The sequence below is a fragment of the Labrus mixtus genome, chromosome 2 (genome assembly GCF_963584025.1).
Source record: "Labrus mixtus chromosome 2, fLabMix1.1, whole genome shotgun sequence".
Taxonomy (NCBI): Eukaryota; Metazoa; Chordata; class Actinopteri; order Labriformes; family Labridae; genus Labrus; species Labrus mixtus.
Genome location: NC_083613.1, coordinates 28,327,687 through 28,349,358, shown reverse-complemented (window position 1 = coordinate 28,349,358; position 21,672 = coordinate 28,327,687). Strand labels below are relative to the sequence as shown.

The window sequence follows — 21,672 nt, the reverse complement described above, 5'->3', positions numbered from 1 at the left end:
GACTCTATGCAGAGATCTATGCACATAAGAAACTGTCTCTTGAACTACAATGAAACCACAACAAAAAAAAAGATCCTTGCATTTTTTTATTTATCAGAAAACAAGGATCAGTTTTAGTGTTTGCATTAAATATTTTTGTGTTGGTATTTTGTATAGTTTGTATTTTTTATGACTGAGTTTGCACATTTTGAAAAGACTATGTTCACGTCTCTCACACTATTAATCCGAACCACTGAAGGCTGTACACAAATCAATAAATGTGATACACATCAGCGTTACAGTGTTTGTCTAGTTGTTTGTGGTTGAGTGTTTATTCCTCTCCAGTAATAAAGATGCAGTGCGCTCATATTTTCCACAGATGACAGAAGAAGTTCCTCTATTCGGGTAAAAGTTTCTGGTAATTTGATTGTTCGGGGAAGTTCTAAAGCATAATACACACAGAAACACGCCGTGTGTACTCAGGTTTGGTATGTGTGTGTCAGTCTGATTAATAATTACACCAAACATTTTCTGCAACACGTGCTATTCAAGTAAACCTGCTGACAACATTTACCTTTTATTATAACTTGTAGGTCCTGACCTGTGTGTTTCTTATTTACTGTAGCTACACTCATTATCAGAGGGAAAATGACACTTTAAATCCACTATATACACCTGATACCTGGATGTAAAGATATTATTAGAAGAAACAAATGTATAATGATACATTATTATAAAGTGTTAGTTTGCCACAGCAGTGTGGAGTGGACACCGAGGAAGAGTAGTTGTTCCTTTGGTAGTGTCTAATGGGGATCCAAATAAATAAATAAAGTATATAAGTAATAGAAATAAAAATAATAATAATAATAATAATAATAATAATAATAACATTAATGGATAATGCTAGATTAATAGCATTATACAAATCAGCAATAAAATGTAATCTTATGTAGAGAGAAAAAACTTTTTTTATTATTAATCAAATAAACAATGTGTATTTAAAAAAAAACATAATTACAACTTCACAGTTATGAAAATGGTTTTAATTATTCCTCCATATTTTTTGTTATTTGTTGTCTCTATATTTTAACATTTAATCTATTATTATTATTATTATTATTATTATTAATAATGATAATAATAATAATAATAATAATAATAATAATAATAATTTTATGGCTCAGCTTCCACCCGAAAGAGTCAAAGAGCTCACAGCAGGCCAACGTAGCCTGTCTCTTCCGATACTAAAAAAATATCATCGAGTGAACCAACAAACCGAAATAAATTTAATTTGGCATTAATGTATCGACTGCTGGACTACACATTTTTTTTTTCCATTTGTTTGTTTATTCATTTTCATTTTCATCTATTTTTTTAATCGTTCGAAATAAAGAAATAAAGGACTACAAAAAAATGGTATCGTTTGTCACAGCTCGACATTGGCGCGTTGCATCTTGATTGAATAAACGATCTTTGCTCGCCCTCACAGTCAGCTGAGTCGGAGGGGCGTGGCGGACACACGCTTGCTAGCGCCCGCTAATGCTGTTACCAGTCAAGTGTATGTAGATTAGCTGGCCGACACATCATCAGAAGAGCTGACTGACTGACTGACTGAGCCTGGCAGACGGAATACACTCATAACAGCTTGTTGGTTTTCCAAGCTAAAGGTGTTGCTGTGTTTCCCTGACGGTGTTAGTATCTCTTCTGAAGCAGTGTGTGTTTTTAAACTGGAGCTGGAAATGCGAAAGTAGCTGCTAGCAAAGCGAGCCCTGGCTGGCTGTATCCTTCACCAAGACAGGAGCATAAATGTTACACACAAAACTGTCTGTCGAGACTGTCGATGCTGGAGAAGATGCGCAAAGACGTGAGGATATTATTAGTGGGAGAGCGTAAGTAATGTTTGTCATTTCCACACTGAGAGAGTCAGTCTGCAGACTGTAGTGTTCACTGATGCTACCAGCTGGACATGTGATGCTGCTGACAGCCTGACCAGGGTCTCATTGTGATCACTTCTGTGTCCAATTCACTTCATTTGAGCCTGATTGTTTAATTTTACATTATGCATTAGATGTCTCTCTTACTGTTATGCTGCATTACCCGACTTGGACATCCTCTTATATAAAGAAAAGCTTATATCTGCTTCAACTTAGAGATATTTTGCAGCATGTCCAACCTCACTAACCACAGATCATTTCATTGTTTCCAGCTATTTTCTTTTTTAAGTTTCTCAGAAAAAATCATTTGGCTCAATACAGTTTGTAACTTTCAGTAAAATCAAAGATCCCCGCTCTTTGAATTTGTGGAAAATCATGACATTCAAAGGAGGAAAATCACAGACACATGGTTTATTTTTTATTTATTTTTATAAATCTACCTCTTTAATACTGCTGAAACGGATCGTGCTCACACATTTTAAATAGCCTTTGATGTGTGTGTGTGTGTGTGTGTGTGTGTGTGTGTGTGTGAAATCTTTGTTGCTGTCACATGTCCTAAAAAGTTTGCTAAGCTCAATCACAATCTTCATGTTACAAAGTTGATTATGCTCCCACAGCTGAACTATTCACAAGAAGTTGAACAATTGTGTGCAAAGTTTTACTGATGTTTGACTCCTCTCTTTCTCCTTTGACAGCCAAAGTGGGCAAGACGTCCCTCATCATGTCCCTGGTCAGCGAGGAGTTCCCAGAAGTGGTATGGAAAGATTTGTGGGAAATCTCGATTATTACCTCCACCTTCAAGTCAATAGATGTCTTCCTTTGTGGAGTTATAAACACTGTGTTTACTGTGTTATTAATGTCCTATAAGCGGTCGTTAACATGTTTCACAGCCGTGTTGTGTTGTTCCTAGGTTCCTTACCGAGCTGAGGAAATCACCATACCTGCTGATGTCACACCAGAGAGAGTTCCCACACACATCGTGGACTACTCAGGTACTTTAAGCCCATTACCAAATCTTTGAGTGACCCAATTGTCTATCTAATTCTTTTGAGGTTTAACTGCATCCAACTGTTGCGAACCTCGGTGTGAAATCATAAACGCGCACGTCTTCAAAACGGAGAAAAACGCAGAATGTGTTTGTCTTCTTCTTCTTCGTACAGAGGCAGAGCAGACAGATGAGCAGCTGTTTCAGGAGATCTCGAAGGTCAGTCAGCGTGTTAAGCTTTTCTGTTAACATGGAGAGAAGTGCTGAGTTCAGGTAAAGGTCTGATGGACTCTCTGTGTTTGGTCTTTTTCATAGGCAAATGTGATTTGCATTGTGTACTCCGTCAACAGCAAAAAGTCCATCGAGAAGGTGAGTTACCGCTACTAATATCATTTCCATATTTTGTTTGAGGAGCTGTTGAACTTTATCACTTGTGTGAGTGAGTTAGAAGTTGTCTCTCAATATTAGGATACTCTTTGACATTGGTAATCTTTGCTTCCTTGTTTTTTTTCCTCAGGTGACCAGCCACTGGATCCCCCTCATTATTGAGAACACAGACAAGGACAGCAGGTAAGGACTGAAGAGCGAGTCCGTTTCTCTGTTTGTCCACCAGCATGTCAACGCAGAACCTAATCCTGAGAGAAACTCTGCACGCAACAAAAAAGTTTCCCGTAGCGAGAACACGTCCATGGAAATTTAAAATGTGTGCAAGAAGTGATGAGCTGAAGTCACGCAGGATGGGAAAACTTCTCCAAATGCTTCTCTGTCAGCAACACTCGACTCGAGCAGATTCAGTGAAACGCTTAAAGCATCGCTTTAACGTGTAGCTTCCTCTGGTTGGCCCAGCGTAATCTCATGGGCATACACTGGTGTGTTCAACACTGTCACATGATCATCACAATATAAACACGATTCCTGGTCAAAGCCTCAGACGAGAACTATAGCGTGCATCAAAACAAAATGACATACTTCATATCATCCACGTCAAAAAGTACACACAAGAAGAGAAGTTTTTCTTAATAGCTCGATCAGAGTATTTTTTTGTATTGTCCGTTTAGTTTATTTTATTGGATTTTGCATTTGTTAATGGTGAAGAATGGGGGTAGGACTTGACAAGCCTAGGCTTCTTCCTATCCCTTTTCGAATGAGTCAAATGTGTATTATATTGAAATTGGCTTTTTAAAAAAAAATTTTTTTATTTTTTTTTATACAGATTTTTTTTTTTTTCATTTGTTTATTCATTTTCATCTATTTTTTAATCGTTCGAAATAAAGAAATAAGAAATACTTTATCAATCCTGCAAGGGGAAATGCAGTTTTACGCTCTGTTGTTGAACATGCTACACACACATGCACAATCAGAATCCTATGAACATGCACCAGTGGAGAGAAGACCTGCTGGAGCACAGCAGCATGGAGACCATTGTGCCCATCATGAACCAGTACAGTGAGATCGAGACCTTTTGTAGAGGTTAGGCTGCCCACGCTGAGCTGATGGGTGGGGGGGGGTCGGTGCCTTGCTCAAGGATACATCAGCAGTACTCAAGAAGTAATCCGGCACCTCTCCAGCTTCCAGACCAATTTTCCAGACTTGGTCCCGGAGGGAATTGAACCAGGGGCCATCCGGTTCCTAACCCAAGTCCTTACAGACTGAGCTCCTGCCGCCCCAATATAAATAAATCTACATTTACAAATACGGAGCACATGCACAATAACATACGTACAGGGCACCCTGTTGGTCGCTTATAGGAGCACATTCAGCTTTAGTTCACCTTCTGCAGTCGATGAAAGAAAAATCTACCACACTTCATGTTATTTCTGAGTGTTGATACGATGGTTTGTGTCCAGGGTTCCTCTGATCCTGGTGGGGAACAAGTCGGACCTGGTGGAGCACAGCAGCATGGAGACCATCCTGCCCATCATGAACCAGTACAGTGAGATCGAGACCTGTGTAGAGGTGAGGAGGAGGAGGAGGAGGAGGAGGGGGGGGTGTTAATGCTGTGAGAGTAGAATGAATAAAACATGCTGCAGTGTTTATTTGCCCTATAAGTACTTTCATATTGTTAGTCATGCAGCAGCAGACATATCGATTCAGACAGCAGACTCACAGGGGACGTGAACACAAACAGGAATCAATATCTTCTTCAGTCGTCACTGATTAAACGGAACTTAAAGAGAGGAAGAAACAGGACCTGTGAAGTTGAACCTGCAGCAGAAAACAGAAACAACACTGCAAGTTCACATGTACACAGTTTGGTAGACGATCCACGGCACCTGCAGGGAGAGTCAAAACATTATCATCTTTATAAAAGGAGCTCAGTGGTTTTCACATGGTGACAATATAAAAAGATTTACAGGTGTGATATGGCCAGTAAATCCCCCCCCCCCCCCCCCCCCCCCATGCTTTACAGGGACGTTAATGATACAGCTACAACTATAATACAATTTATTCATTAATCAAAGGAAAAATAGATCAATAAATGGAGGATTTTTAAGTCATTTTCAAGCAACAATGTTGAGACTTTTTGGTGTTTGCTGCCTGCCTTTCTCATTTTTCACAGTGAATAAAGAATCTCTGTTTTCTTTTTTATTGCTGGTTGGACATAAGAAAAGATTTGAAGATGTCACTGTGAGCTGTGGGTTACTGAATGTGTATTTTTATTTCACTATATTTTGAGCTTTTATAGAAGATGAATCCCAAAGTCAGGTGTCAATCGATCTCTATTTGTATATCACCACTTCATACAGATGTTATCCAGAGAGACTTCACACAAAGAGCAGGTCTAGACCACACCCTGGTACCACACCTGATCAGATCGATCAGTCTAATATTAATTTTAACAACTATAATGAGGAGGGCTAATGGGAATAAATGTTTGTAAAAAGCTTTGTTCCACATTTCCTCTTCATGTTTACGATCCTCTCTATCAACAGAGCTGAACATGTTTCCTAATACAGCATGTTAAATCCTCCGCTGTTAGCAAAGTGATGTTGAACCTGTGACCTCTGAAGTCTGCAGCTTCTAGATAATCTATATCTCCTTACACGGGTCTGTACCTGTGATTTTTTTCAGACTGGTTAATTAGACTGGGCTTGTCACTCAGACAGATCCTGTGTGTTAATACCCCGTCTGGCCCTGACTTTGCTCACACACTCTCACACATACACACTCGCACGCCTGTGCCGTATATACAGACGTACACTTACACAAACTCCCGCAGACTAACAGAGACGGGTAGGTAAACGGGGGACGGCCCTGCTCTGCATCACATGTCAGGCAGAGTGAGTGCTGCACCGGGCTAAACGTCTCTATGTGTGTTTTAAAAACAGAAACTGCTCTGTACAGTTGTGTAACACATGTCCCTTCCTTCTTGTCTTTGGACGTTTCAGTGTTCAGCGAAGAACCTGAAAAACATCTCCGAGCTCTTCTACTATGCCCAGAAAGCGGTGCTGCACCCCACAGGTCCTCTCTACTGCCCCGAGAAAAAAAACGTAAGAGCAGGAATGTATCCTGTAGATTTTACAACGCTGTCTCAACGAATCTGAACCTGGGATTTTTTTAACGACAGTATTTTGTCAGTTATGTTTTTAGGAGCCCACTATGAATATTTATAAATGAATTGGTTCTGAATAAATAGATAGATATCAACAATAAACACAACTTACATTAAAAACACAAAGTGCAGCACAGACATTAAAAATGGACTGTTAAAAACAACAGCTGATGAAAGGGGTCTCTTTTATTTTGGGTGGTTATTGCAGAGGAAATGAAGAATCACGTCTGCCCTGATGGCACTAAATAGAAGGAAGGGTGGAAGGGGGGGGGGGGGTTCCCTCTGTCAGGGTGGCTTTCCTGATTAACTATGCGGGAGGGTTTTGTTTTATGTTTGGTGTGTTTGGAGTTGTACCAGGATGAGATATTAAAAGTTAGGATGGATTTAATAAGTGATCAGTAAACCAGAGTTAAACTGTGTTTTCTGACATGAAAAGTCCAAAGTTTTCCTCATCAGGTGGAGGTGCTGTTGGGCGTTTTTTTTTGTAGACAGAAGTGTGATCAAAATAGTGAACTCGTGATGTGTGGGTAACCCTTTAGGGCTGGGAATCGAATAGAGTGACTCACAAAATGATACGACGCGATATGTAACACATGCCCCACAAACACAGCAATATCAATAGGTGATATATTTCAAGACAATCATATGAAGAAACATCGTATTAACAAAAGAATACACAATGCTCCTATAAAAGTCAAGTTCAGGATTCATGTATTTAGTCAGTTTCACTTCTCACTACTTCATCCGTTGGCGCTGTCGGATGTTATCCCGCTGTCTTTTTCTTCTTCTTCATCAAATAACTTTCATTCACTTTATCCTCATTCATGAGAGTGATGATGAAGTAGTGATACGGCAAGTCAAATTGCAAAAGGAAAATTAGTTTGATTGCTGCATATGTTCAAATTAAGTTGTCGATATTTGGTTCCAGATATTTGATAATTCTATTGCCTTGATTGATAATTGTCTCCCACCCCGAGTAACCTTAGCTGTGCTCCTGTGATTCCCAGATGAAGTCACTTTGTGCTAAAGCTCTGACTCGAATCTTCAAAGTTTCCGACCTGGACAACGACGGGATTCTCAACGACCACGAGCTCAACTTCTTCCAGGTAAGTCACCTGGTAACCGACGTGGATGAATCCTTTAACAACAACAACAAAACAAAAAGAAGAAGAAGAAGAAACGTGTCATGCTATTTGTAGCTTCCTCAGCAATGATGTTTCTGTGTGAATGCTCACAGCGGACGTGCTTCAACACCCCGCTGGAGCCTCAGGCGTTGGAGGATGTCAAAAATGTGGTGAGGAAGAACTTGAGTGACGGAGTGTGTGACAACGGGCTCACTCTGAAAGGTGGGACTGGCCTCCTCCGCCTCATCAACACACATTCATCTCTTTCACTGACTGCCCCGATCATACTCTTACGACGTTTCTCTCCAGGCTTCCTGTTCCTCCACACTCTATTCATCCAGCGAGGACGCCATGAAACAACGTGGACCGTGCTGAGGAGGTTCGGGTACGATGACGACCTGGAGTTAAATCAGGACTACCTCTTCCCTCCGTGAGTCTCCTTAACGACGAACTACTCCGCCCTGTGTGCTAGCAGCTCCTCCTCACCTGTACCTGTTTCTGTGTTGGCCGTATTTAATGTTTTGAAAGGGCGTTTTCTCAATATTGACTTTGCAATATCTCGCGCTCTCCAGGCTGAAAATTCCTCCAGACTGCACCACAGAGCTTAACCACAACGCCTACCTCTTCCTCCAGAGCGTCTTTGACAAACATGACAAGGTATAATCCTGTGCACCTGCTTCTGTTTTTACTTTAGCCTCTGACCTGCCGAGGCACTTACAAATAGCTAATCAGTTAACCTGCAGAGCAACAAAACCATCATGATACACCGCCGCAGCGAGCGCGGTCCGCCTGCTGACCTAATTTGACTTGTTGTCAGTGAAGGAGGGATTGACGGGAGAATTAGCCACGGGGTTAGAATGAAAGTCACAGATGCCAAAGTGGCAGCTAGTGCCAAGATCTGCTTTCTGTCAGAGCGATTACAGCTTGACTGTGAATGTATGCCTCAGTGTGTCATGATGGCTTTCTACATGGGGAGCAAACTGAGGGAGTCCTTCTGTTGATCTAAACCGTAGAGTGTAAATATTAAACTGAACAATTCATCGTTTAGATACCATGTGGAGTGTATCCTGCTCCGAGTACAATTTTCACATTGATCTTTAAAGAATATCTTATGATAGGGAGTTAAGATGTAGATAATCACAGCAGTGCTGATCTTAAACAAAATCTATCTGATAACTCAGTCTGCTGTAATGTTTATTAACTGTACTCTGAACTCCTGGCTGAGGCGGAGTGATACATATTGTGAAAAGTCCCAGTGGTGAGGCCTCTTGTCCAATCAGATTGCTTGGTCGGAACTTAGTGTTATATATGTGTACATATATATATATATATATATATATATGCGATACTAACCAATTTTTTTAACATAGCTTACAAGTTTTCCTCTCTGCTGGTCTTTGCACTATAGTCATTGTCTGTGATGTGTGTGTGTGTGTGTGTGTGTGTGTGTGTGTGTGTGTGTGTGTGTGTGTGTGTGTGTGGTATGCTAACTGTATACGCTCTGATGCTTTTACTCAAATGAATTTCCAAACCGATAAACAAAGATGTTTGACTTGAGTTCTGTCTTACAGGACCGTGACTGTGCCTTGTCACCAGAGGAGCTGAAAGACCTGTTCGATGTGTTTCCCTACATGCCCTGGGGTCCGGATGTCAATAACACGGTTTGCACTAATGAACAGGGCTGGATCACCTACCAGGGATATCTCTCCCAGTGGACGTAAGTGGCCATTAATAAAGGCAAATCAAGAGGCGTCGGCCCGGCACCGTGTAAAGACGCTCAGTCCTTCTCAAAGCGGCTCGAGCCTACACCTTAACCATCGGCCCTTTTGCTGCATATCATCCTCACTCTCTCTTCCCATATAGCCGACTATATCCACGGTCCTGTCCAATTAGGGGAAGGCCAACAACATTAGTTCACAGGCCACAACATTAGTTCACATTTAACCATTTCTGTAAGTTGTTTTAGTGGATATATTTAAATCTCCAATGTTTTTGTTTTACCTTCAATTTTCATGACTTCAGGTTAACAACTTATCTGGATGTCCAACGATGTCTGGAGTATTTGGGTTACCTTGGTTACTCGATAGTTGCTGAGCAGGAGTCCCATGCAGCGGGAATAACAGGTGATCTACACCACAAATTACATATTCATATTCATATTTAGAGAAGCTGTGAGCTCCAGAGAAGGTGAATGGTCAATAAAGCTTACAAGAAAAAAAAAGGTTAAGTACGGAGTATGCTTTGCTTTTTTTTTTGTTTTTAATAAATGCATACATCCAGATTGTTAATGTCATGATAAGGATCATTTAGCATCTTAAGCTGTTCTGCTCAGCAGTCATGCCATCAGTAATTACATCAGTGAATCAGTCCTCGCATTACATTGGTGACGCAACAGTTCAAGCAGAGCATTGTTGTTTACTGACAGGAGCCATGTGTTGTGTACACTGAACCGTGTCTGTGTGTGTTTGGGTGTTTTGCCCCCCTGCAGTGACCAGAGCTAAGAAGATTGACCTGCAGAAAAAGCAGACCCAGCGCAGCGTTTTCCGCTGCAACGTCTTTGGAGACATTGGCAGCGGCAAGAGCGGCTTCCTCCAAGCCTTCCTGGGAAGCAACCTCATGGTATAAAAAAATATCATAAGTATTGAACGTATACATTTTAATGCATCGGTTACTTATACAGATGTCCCAGATATACTGTAAATGAAACAGTTTGATTCAGTCACAAGCCTTCAACCCCACATATCCTGCAAAACCAAAACATCATTACATATTTCAGGTCAAATATTTATTTATATTTATAATTTTTCAGTCAATAAACCCTTTTTTAGGTTTAAGTTTATTCAATAGGGAAGGGTTTTAAGCCTATTCAATTTAAGGTACCATGAGCAGGCCTGCATTGTGGGAGAGTTGTGATCTGGAGGGGTAATAGCCCCCAATATGAGCTTGTTAAGATATTATGGTGCCTGACCATAAATAGCTTTATTAGTGAGAAGAATGATTTTCAATATATTCCAGATTTAGTGCAGAGAAGCTAATACAAGAGGGATTTGACATCTTTTACAAGTTCTTGTCAGTACACTTGCTGCAGCATTTTGAACCAGATGAAGAGTCTTTAGAGATTTGATAAAGCAGCCCGATAACAGGGAATTGCAATAATCTAGCCTAAAAGTAACAAATGTATTTTGACTGGTTTTTCAAGGATTTTAAGGAAGAGTATTCCTGATATATGCAGGGTGGTGTTGAAGTACAAAGGCTGTCCTCTAAATGTTTTGATCTCGGAGTTAAAGGACATATCCTGATCAAATAGAACTCGCAGATTCCTTATGAGGGTGCGCAATGTCAGGCTGATGCCGTCTAGGAAAGTTCATTAGACGACACATCTTTTAGGTGTTTGGGGACAAGCACAATCACTTGAATAACTTGAGAAGCAGATAATTGCTGGTCATCCAAGTCTTAAGGCATTCTTTAAGTTCAGTTAACTGGTTTAATCAGGTTTCATTGATACGTACAATTGAGTATCATCTGCGTAACATGAACATTCATGGAGTGTTTCCTCATAATATTACCCAGAGGAAGCATTTTGAAAAGGAAGTAAAAAAGGATCGGTCCGAGCATTGAACTCTGTGGAACTCCATAGCTAACTTTGGTATGGTTAGAGGACTTTTCATTATTATATTCAAACTTATCATAGTGCACCGTAAAAGAACAAATACTTTTCTTGCCTATATAGGATAGTACAAATAAAGACAGACCTAATCCTCTCAGTTTCATGTCATGATCTGTTTTAACACAATATTTATTTTTCTGTTTCTTCTCAGCACCAAAAAACGATTAAAGAGGAGCACAAATCCTACTATGCCATAAGCACAACCTATGTTTATGGTCAGGAGAAGTACCTGCTTGTGAGTATCACAATTTCTTCTTATATTTATTTGGAAACACTTGAATATTTTACAATTATAAGGACTTGTGTTAGAATCAGGTTTTTGGGGTGCTGGAATAGCTCAGTCAGTGGAGCAGGTATCCTGTAGTGTGTTGCTACCACTAAGTTCATACTAAACCCTAAATTGAAACTAGTTCATTGTTGTTTGGTTGCACTGCAGGTGCGCACAGTTCATCTTAACTAGTAGAGCTTAGCGCCCATACTAACCAAGTGATTGTCCCAGACAAGATGTTTTGACTTCACGGCTACAGTATAGGACAGGACCCTTTATATGTTCAGGCTATTTATACAGGTTCATGCATCGCTGTCCAAAGTAGGCGACTAAGAGGAGGAGAAGGTTTTTTTTTTAAATCAATAATCCATTTAGCTGTTAGAATTAGACAGATTTATATAAGCTGTTTTATTATTTTGAGTCTTGACCTATTTTCGTGGTGCCCTGAAACTTTGCGAGGAAACATCTATAAAATAAATATAACCTGATTTGAAACAGTCATCTTATGAAGTTATTGTTGATATTTTAAGGTATTTACTTTCATTAAAGCAACAATATGTAACTTTTCCCCCTTAAAATAGAAGTTAGTTGGCAAAAGGCCATACAATTTCAAGCCTTTTAAGGACAAGCAACTATGAAGGATGAACAATATTCCCTTTTGTCTTCATATATTTGAATGCCATGTTTCTACACAGTATTGACCTACATGTATGACTGTGCATTGTGTGAGGTTGTCAGCTTTGAGCCCAGCTCAGCCTCAGGTTGACTGTGCTAACCTGGCTGTGCTTGTTTATATAAGCTTCTTATCATGTTCACCTTAGTGCTTTTGTTAAGCAAGCATTTCCTCTTACTTGACAATAGGATTAGTAATCTACATACTTAGAAAAACAGAAGGTATACTGAACTACAGCACTGCATTTTTTATAAACTCAGCCTTCAGACGGGGGAAGATACTACGGGTGCATTTTGCTTCGTCTTTTTGCATTTGCAGAACGTCCTTATATTAGCTCTTCTGAAAGGTTATTTTTAGATAACCACATTTAGGTAGTTGTTAGATGAAGAATGCTTCTCACACACACACACACACACACACACACACACACACACACACACACACACAGACTCTCTGTCTGCACTCAAGTCCAGGAAGAAACACTTTGCAGCATTGTGACTTCATTTCTTCCAGCTCTTTTCTAGAGGTGGACACAAATGCTGTGGTGATGATGCCCCAGTAAGGTTTAATCTTTCTAACCACTGTGACTCGTGTTGCTGCTGCATCAGTAAAACAGCTGTATGTGGTTCTCCTCTTTTAAAACAAAAGAATCCTTTTGGTCATGCAAGTCAAAGCCAGGCCAACTCTCTCTGCAGCTTTGCTCCTTATCTGTCAGTGCTTGTCCCACCTCTCCACCTCTCGCTCCGCCTTTCTCTTCTCAGCTTCATGAAGTCTTCCCAGACTTCGACTACCTGTCTGACGCCGATCTGGCCTGTGACATTGTCTGCCTGGTCTATGATGCCAGCAACCCTTACTCCTTTGAATACTGCGCCAAAGTCTTCAAGGTAAAACTCTACCATATATGAAAAGGAACATTATTTCAAAAATCAAACTCCTAACCGCTGTCTTTCATCGCCCGATCTTTCTCTCCTCAGCAATACTTCATGGACAGTAAGACTCCATGTATGATGATCGCAGCGAAGTCCGACCTGCAGGAGGTCAAGCAGATGTACGGCTGTACTCCTCTGGAGTTCTGCAGAAGGCACAAGATGCCACCGCCTCAGTCCTTCACCTGCAACACTACAGCAGCACCCTGCAGAGACATCTACACCAAGCTCACCACTATGGCCATGTACCCGTAAGTACAGAGACACCGGCAAAGCTTGATCCAAAAGGCTAAGAGTTTCCAGTAATGTATGTTTGAGCTGATATTATATCGCTGCCACCTCAGGTTTTCTCTTTTTTAGCAAGACATCAGAGATGTTATAAGACCTTGCAATCATTTAAAGATCTATACAAATATGGACAATTTAAATCGATGAGACAAAAAATCTATTGCAAAAATTTAGCTTTTAGCTTCTCTGGTTTCGACGTCAGCAGCTGAATAAGAGATGCATACAGACGCATGCAGACATGGTGGATGCAAGTGAAAGAGAGATGTCTGCCCCCACCCCCTCCTCCCTAGAGTTGATGTGCATACAGGTTGCCATGTCGCGGACACTGAAGCTTAAGTGTTTAGCCGGCACTGCATCGGTGAATTTTTTTAAAGCATTTCCATAATTGATCCTAGTTTTACCACATTTCTACGTCGTCAAGCTTCTCAGAAAAATGCTGAATCTGTTATAACTGCCTGCTCTCATCGCTGCAACACCTGTTGCTTTGCCGTTTGCCGACGGGCGTCCAAAACAGCTGTGTGGTTTGCCTTAAAATGGCAAAACAAAAACAAACCATTCAGGACCAGAATCTAAACTTAGCGGTAAGGTCATTTTATGAATTTATTCAGTAGATTTGTTACATATTGGCATCTCCTTTATGCTGAAAGGATTTCCTCTTGATTAATGCCTAACTGCAGAAGTTAAACGGTCAGACACAGGTAGATGTACTGGGATTTTTAATTTTTTCGTTTTGCAGTGAACCTTCTCTTTTATTTGCAGTTAAAATCCAAAGCTGAACTGTGTGTCATTTCTACTGCTTCTCTCTATTCCTGAGGTTTAAAGTGCCTCCCTGTGGGGATGTTCCTACTCTCCGCCAGTGTCACTATCACACATGATGTACTTCAGTCGACATTAGTGCACTTCACTGCCCTCAGGATGTGATGCACTCCGATGGGCTGATACCACAGTGTTTTGCATCGTGGTTAAAAGGGCTCCCCTGCTGAGCTGTAACATTGATCCCTCCCTGAGGCTCACACTCCTGCTGTCAGTCAGTTTAAAGTGCACACAGCATCTCTCTGCACATCACACAGTTACATCATTACACACAGTACACCGGTTCTTATTGAATCCACAGCCTGACTCACTGCTGATGACCCACAAACTACTATGTCATGGTGGTGTCATCTTCTAACTCTTTCTTTTTTTAAAACCCTCTCTTCTTCTTCTTCTTCTTCTTGTGTGTCTTCCCCGTATCTCTTTTTCAGCCACGCCCGGCTGCGCTGCATGTGCACATGTAACCGGTGCACCTTCTGCTTGTGTCAGAACTTCCTCAACTCTGAGCTGCTGCAGACGGTCAGGGCCAAACTCTACGCGGTTGTACTCAGAAGGTCTTTTTTTCCCAAACCTTTTACAACCCTCACTTCACCTCCGGTCAACTTTCACCATCATCACTTCACGCTTGTGCACCTTTCTTTTCTCCCTCTTTTTTTTTTAGTTGTTTTTATTTTTAGGCATCATTTTCTAAGAATAGAATATAACAATTGAAAAGAGGAGACTCTCATCAGCTAATGTTTAAATGGGGCTTTCAGGAGTTCTAGTTTAAACATTGGCTAGAAAGATTTTCACAGAAGGACACCTCTTGTTGCATGCTGTCAGAGTCCTTTAAGTTTCCTTTAAACAACTTCCTGATACCTTCATTTTCTATCTTCTTTCCTTATCATTAGTGAAGATCTTCCTGTGCGAGGATTGCACACATGCACTTTTCTGTTTTAATCTCCGTCCTCTTGTCATTCTGCTGTCATCAACTTCCTTTCCTCTTCGTCTGTGTCCATGTCGCTGAGCCTCAGCCAGCTCATCGAACACAGAAGTCATACCTCATTGTCTCCTGGCATGTCTACGTTTAATCTGCATGATTCTTTTTTCTTCTGTTTGACTCTTTATTTGTTTTCACATCTCCTTCTTTCAAGGCTCGATTGACCTGCCATCAGTTCATCCATGACTTTAGATTTTTCATTAATTCATTTAAGTAACACTTGTGTAGACTGACACTTTACATTTTGTTTCAAATTCAAGTTCAAGAGATGTTCAATTGTTACAGGTTTGTTTTTTAAATGTGTATTAAATAGTGTGTCAGAAGCACTGAGTACGTTATGAGTATTGATGATGTCTCTGTATTCACCTCTCTTTGGCGCTGTGTGTGTGTGTGTGTGTGTGTGTGTCTCTCTTTTACAGACATGTGAGTCAGGCAGACCTGAGGAGCTCCACCTTCTGGCTGAAGGCGAGTGTGGGGGCCACGGTGTTTGCAGTGCTGGGCTTTGCCATGTACAGAGTGCTGCTCAGACCGCGGTGATGCTGCAGCACCTTCACTTCTCATATAGTACATAATAGAGGTATTTTGACTTGTCACAACAGTAAGCTTTCCCATTTACATTCAGAAAATGAAAAATGTGTTAAAAATCATCTGTCATGGTTTGTATTTTAAAGGGTCCTCATGATGAAAGCTTATTTAAGCAGATGTTGGTTTTTTTTCGCATTTAAATGCAGTTCACTCTGTAGATTTCTCTTCTTGGGAATAAAAGAGAACTATATTTAATTTTCTACCAAATTTGCTTAATCTATTTGTTTGCAAAAAATATATCTATCTATATTTATATTGAAAGTCAGTGTAAGCTGCTGATGAGCAGTGGTGTGCAACATGCAGAAGCGTTACATATTGTACATAGCTTTTTTTTCTTTTTTCTTTGCTTGCTGGTTGAGATGAACGACTTGCTGTTAGATGTCATAGGATTATAGCGTGTGGCGCCGTATGCAATTAGCGTTGATGCTGTTATTAGAACAATCTGTAAATCGTGTATATAACATAGGTACTGTACATTTGTTCGTCTTTGTCTAACAGGGCCATGTCTGATTCCCACTCAAACACTAAACACGGAGGTGTAACTTTAAAGCTCGGTCATTCACCTTAGCTTTGATCGCTCGCTCTGACAGGAACTGGTTCCCCTTCTCATGGCCAAGTGTTTGTACGCACACTTTTTTTTGTAGTGTGCAAAAGGGTCTGCTGCTCTCGACTATGTCTTCCCATGTTAGTGTTGGATCTTGCGCGTCTGTGTGTGTGTGTGTGTGTGCGTGCGTGCGTGTGTGCGTTGGTATGTTGAAATTCTACACTCTACAGCTATTTTTCTGCAAATGTTGTGTTAGCATGCTTTACATTCTGACCACATTCCAGTGTTTAGAGACTTAAATGACCTCACCGTCTTCTCTGCATTGCTGTCAGGCTCCCAGTTATCCCCAGATGTTGTAAAGTTTCAGGAGTGTCGACAAAGGTTTAGTCTGAGTCATGGTGAAGTTTGACGGTCATTTGACCGGGTTGTGATTCCCCAGTCAAAGAAGAAGCAATAATGTGGTCCAAAGTGTTGATTTCAGTACCATGACCACTGCTTGCCACAAGACTCAGTGTCATGTATTCATTGATCCCTGCCTTTCCAAACGTTTACAATAAATAAACATGTCTACATTAGCTGGTGTCATTGGGGTTATTTTATTTCCATTTTAACTTCTCAGTGAACAAATTCAGCAAATTGGATCATGTGATGTGTTTCTGAACAGCATTTGTGTGAGAGGACTCTTGAGGCCGTGGAGGATGATGTTATCAGCAAGCTAATTTTATTTATAGAGCACCAGTCAGAGCAAGTCACAGTTCTGTAGTTTCAAAACACCATGAAGAGAAAATAAGACACCGAAAGACAGAATGTTTTACAAAATGATCATTCTTAAACCGCTGATGTTCCCAGCTTTATATTGTTAAATGCAAACACCGTTCTTATAGGCCCAAGTCCTCCTCCTAAGGTTTCTTTCTAATCCAAAATATTATAAATGCCTTTTTAAGTCATCAGTTATTAGTTTGTGTCAGGACTCAAACCCCCGGGATGATTTCTCAAAAACCACTAACTCTCTGTTGTTAATCTCAAAGGTACCAACCTGGTTAAATTAAGGTTAAATAAAAAACACTACGCCTTGAACTACTTCACTTGTAATGAAGATGATGCAGTCTGTAACCGTCACAGCTCTGTTACACAATGGTGCTGCTTTCTTAGTTTTACCTTTCTATAAAATTGTATTATAAAACCTACATTGTGTCCTGTTCTAGCAAGAAGATTATAAGGTTAGTGTTGTAAAAAATTCAACGGTATGTGGGCGGGCTTTAGTCGGACACAAGAGGGCAGCATTGGGTTGATAATAAAAATGAACTCACAAACTGTGAAACCGAGTCAATCATCCAAATCATACGCTTCTTTATTCTTCTTTTTACACTTTTAAACACCTATGTCTTCAATTAAAGAGAACTAGTCTTTATTATTATTCATCCTGTACACACTTGATATGTGATAAGGACTTAATAAATGATACACAAATATGCTGTCTCTCCATCAGAAAATAGTTGTTGAGTAAAAACAAGATTTACAAAATCCACTGCACCCATCGAGCTGAACTCTCTCTATAATACAAATCACCCTTGGGTCATCGCAGTGGGGTGTTGGGTAGTGTGCTATTTCTACATTTGAGACACTGGTCAAAGGACAGATGCACAACATGTTTCCTTTCAAATGAAATGCTGAATAATCTGAAAGATCTTTTGATGTGAATTCAATTTTAGTGGCTATTTTGCCGCAATTAAACCTGTGTGATTGTTTTTACATGAAGATTTGTACGGAGCACCTTTAGACTAGATTAGGAAACTTTATTAATCCTCGGCGGGGAAACTCATTTGCCACCTGGTCAATTCATAAAAAGAACGAAAAATATATCGACAGTGCAATCGCAATCACTTTGGTGGGACCAAAAGGGCATTGAGTTACTAATCTGATATGTGGTAGAGAGTAACATCTCTCTCTCTTGACCTTCAATCTTCCTCTCTTCCAGACAATCTTTCTCTGACTTGTTTATCCAACAACCAGAGCCTACATTTAAGTGAAATCAAGCTGTTTGCTGAGTCGCTGCAGAGCCACTAAAAAGCTTTCGGGTTGTGTAATCAGTGAAGTTCTCAAAAACATTTTCAACATCAGAGGCTGAATTGTTTGCAGCAGCTGCTTTGTTGGGACATTTAAATCACTACTGCTCTCTCTAATGAGTATCTGTGATTATGTGAGTCAGTCAGAGACCGGCTGCAGGAGGAACTTGTTTAATCAAGAATCCCTGTTCATGCCAGGTAAAAACAACCTGAAGGTGTGTTTGACACAAAGAGGACACTAAGTCATTAGAGCCTCAGTAACCAAGCCATACCACTTCAACTCAGTCCATTTCTTTTTCACTTTGCAGAATGAACCATGCTAGGTCAGCTGTAACACATCAACTAGTGAGGGTAAGTTGAAGCTCCTTTAGCTGGTAATTAAACAGACTGATATCACTATTGATGCGTCTCTACGACCTACACAAACAAGACCATACACAAAAAGATTAGCTATCTCTTAATAGTTATTTTGATGTCTGAAACAAACAAAGTGACTCACAGCACACTGCAGAAACATCCTTTGTTCACAGCAAAGATTATTGATTAGATTTTGCTGAGACAAAATCAGCAATGAGAAGAGGTGCCACTTTGTCCACAGGTATCGCAAGGAAACAAGGAAGGAAGCAAGGAAACAGGTCAGTTGAAACATTTGGCTAATAGTAAGGATTAATAAAGGATGAATATCAGAAGTTGTCTTAGCATCTTAAAACGATGTGGAAATGCCTTAACCCTGCATTCTGTCCAATGACCAGCAGGGGGAGACTGTTGTTTGCAGAAAGGAATCCAATACTGTTGAACCTGCTGCACACATGACCCTACCTTTGAAAAATCGTAAATAATTTGTGATTTACTTTTCTATAATTTCGAGTGTGTAAGATGTTTTTTCAAAATGAATACTTGAACACATTTGGGATATCACAAGTGAGTCATATACAGAACCACCAGAACAACTTTGAGAGCGTCCCTTTTAAAACGGAAGCAGAACTCCCCAGCTGCTAATTTACACAGAGTTAAGATCACCCTCATATAGCTGCCACTCTTGCCTTCTTGTTCACACTCTTTCCCCTCCTTTCACTCATTTCGCCTCTCTCATCTGTCATGTTGGAGCTCTTCAGCTGCTGTTCGCACATGAAGTGTGAGAGCCTGTCGAAGCTGCTTCTGTCCAATTAGCTGTTTGTAATGGATATTCCCTTCAGTGCTTGTAGTCACAGAGGGTAGCTCTTCTTCTACTTCTTGGTAATATGAAAGATGAAAAGTGATCAACACTTGGGGGAATTATGATAAGGTGTATAAAAGAATAGATGTATTTACTTCTATCTTTTTACATGTATATGCATAATAAAGCAGACATTTTGGTCCAGATTGATAGGTGGGTGGATGGGCGAGTGGGTGGAGGGATAGGATTGATTGATTACTTTATTGATCCCCTATAGCAGGGGTCATCAACTACATTTGTACAAGGTTCAGCTTTTTACTTTACAGACACTGTGGGGGCCGGACTTTAAAATATGCTGGCACATAAGCCTGATAGATGTCAAGCCTGATTGAAGACATTTGGGTCCGAGGGGAAATGTGATTTCTATCATTTACCTAATGTGAGCATTTCAGCCACGTGATTTTATTTTTGTGTTAATTGTTTAATCACCTGAGATTATTTATATTCTTGTAAATTTATACATTTAGACATGTTATCCAGAAATATATAAATCCATTATGTAAATGCAAACACCCTTCACACCCTGCAGTCTTAATCTTCTATTAATAAATGTCAGTCCCTCAAAGGTCACCCATGTACACAGAAGAGTTAAAGTCATGAACATGTAAACGGTAAAAGTCAGTCATTGTGGGGCTGTTTATACAAGCCTTAATATTCTGATTTTAGAGTACAAGAAGTGAACAAAACTCAATAATTTGTTTTTTCCCATCCAGAATCACAACACCACGGTCTGTGCTTTTCTAATCTCTTGCTCCTGGCTCTTTTTCCTGCCTACATTATAGACTTCAACTCTAGCCCACCACTGCTGTGTAGGAGTCAGGCAAAAGACCCCAAGGGTTAAAAAAAAAAAAAAAATCAACTGGTCGTATTGTTTCCATGGCGATGCTATCATATACTGTTGGGGGAGTTTCACTATGGATACTGATCAACCTCCACACTAACACCATCACATCATTCCTCCTCATACAGCATAAGGCTTCCACCCATCTATTAAACGTGTTTGATGTCTATTATGATGTCTATCGGGGTAATAGGTGGGTGTTTGTTTGAAAACGGGGGCCCCATCATTTGGGAGGGATTGTAGAGGAGACCTGGAGGGGGCAGTTTATTTTCTCGAAAAAACAACCTGGAATTTACAACCTCGGACACTCCCTCCTTTGCGAAGGCTTTAAAGCAGACATTCAAAGAGTTTTAAGTGCATGCTGTTTGAGGGACCTGATTGATTAGTATTTATGACACAAGATGAGATTAGATGAAATGTGCATGAACCCGTCTGAAAAAAAATGGGTCATTGCTGCAGCAAATATTGACAGGGCACGGAGAAAGATACTTGAACAAACACACAGTTTAAATAAAGAAGAGCTGTGGGGGCAAAAATCAGGGTCATATGTTGAAATATGGCATGACAAATATGTCATATATCAGTATTGTGAACAGATGAAGAAAAAGAATGAACTTAAAATGATAATTACAATTCATTTTTAAGAATTATTATGACCGTCTGCCACAGTTATCTTTGAAATCCTGAAGGATGTCGGTGTAAATCACATTTCCACTGACCTTGGTGAGCATGATTTAATTATTGGAGAATACGCACAGCCTTCAGATCACGTTATGATTGATCGTAGCACTCCTCTTCAGCAGAGTGTGTTACTGGGTGCTCTCTACAAAATAAAGCAGAAAGTCTGAATCCACTCATGAGCAGCTCAGACCCACTAACAGACATGCAGGAGGAATATTATATTGATTTAGCACTTTGACACTGACACTTCCTAAATGTATTGTAGGTGTTTTATAACTTTCATTTAATCTCTGACCTGTAGCCCCATAACTATCACAACTCGAGGTCCATTTACTTTCTTGTTCCACACTCAAACAGCTTTTTAACCAAGTCATGCTGTCTTCCAACCACAACACAACAACCATGCAGAACAAGGGAGCAAGTTCACCTCAAGTGGGGCGAGCTTTGACTACTAATTTCAAGGTCAGAAATAAAACTGAACCACAAATACCCTAAAGCCCTATTTCTGAAAAACATAGCCAAACCATTTCATAATTAAAGCTTTCAAATA

General features: G+C 40.2%; 1 protein-coding gene across 2 annotated transcripts; it reads left to right on the top strand.

The window, feature by feature from the left end:
* The first annotated feature begins 1,500 nt into the window (after positions 1–1,500).
* Positions 1,501–16,893, top strand: rhot1b (ras homolog family member T1). Of its 2 annotated transcripts, XM_061060139.1 has the most exons (20): positions 1,501–1,868; positions 2,609–2,667; positions 2,824–2,905; positions 3,074–3,117; positions 3,214–3,267; positions 3,416–3,468; positions 4,746–4,854; positions 6,288–6,389; positions 7,459–7,557; positions 7,689–7,797; positions 7,885–8,005; positions 8,148–8,232; positions 9,147–9,292; positions 9,598–9,698; positions 10,064–10,194; positions 11,394–11,477; positions 12,945–13,067; positions 13,158–13,360; positions 14,642–14,764; positions 15,609–16,893. In XM_061060139.1, exons 1-20 carry the CDS (start codon positions 1,820–1,822, stop codon positions 15,724–15,726), a joined length of 1,995 nt encoding a protein of 664 aa, XP_060916122.1. In that variant the 5' UTR covers positions 1,501–1,819; the 3' UTR covers positions 15,727–16,893. The 2 variants fall into 2 exon arrangements, with proteins under 2 accessions (XP_060916122.1, XP_060916130.1); XM_061060147.1 differs by lacking the exon at positions 14,642–14,764 and having other exon boundaries at positions 1,503–1,868.
* The last annotated feature ends 4,779 nt before the right edge of the window (positions 16,894–21,672 follow it).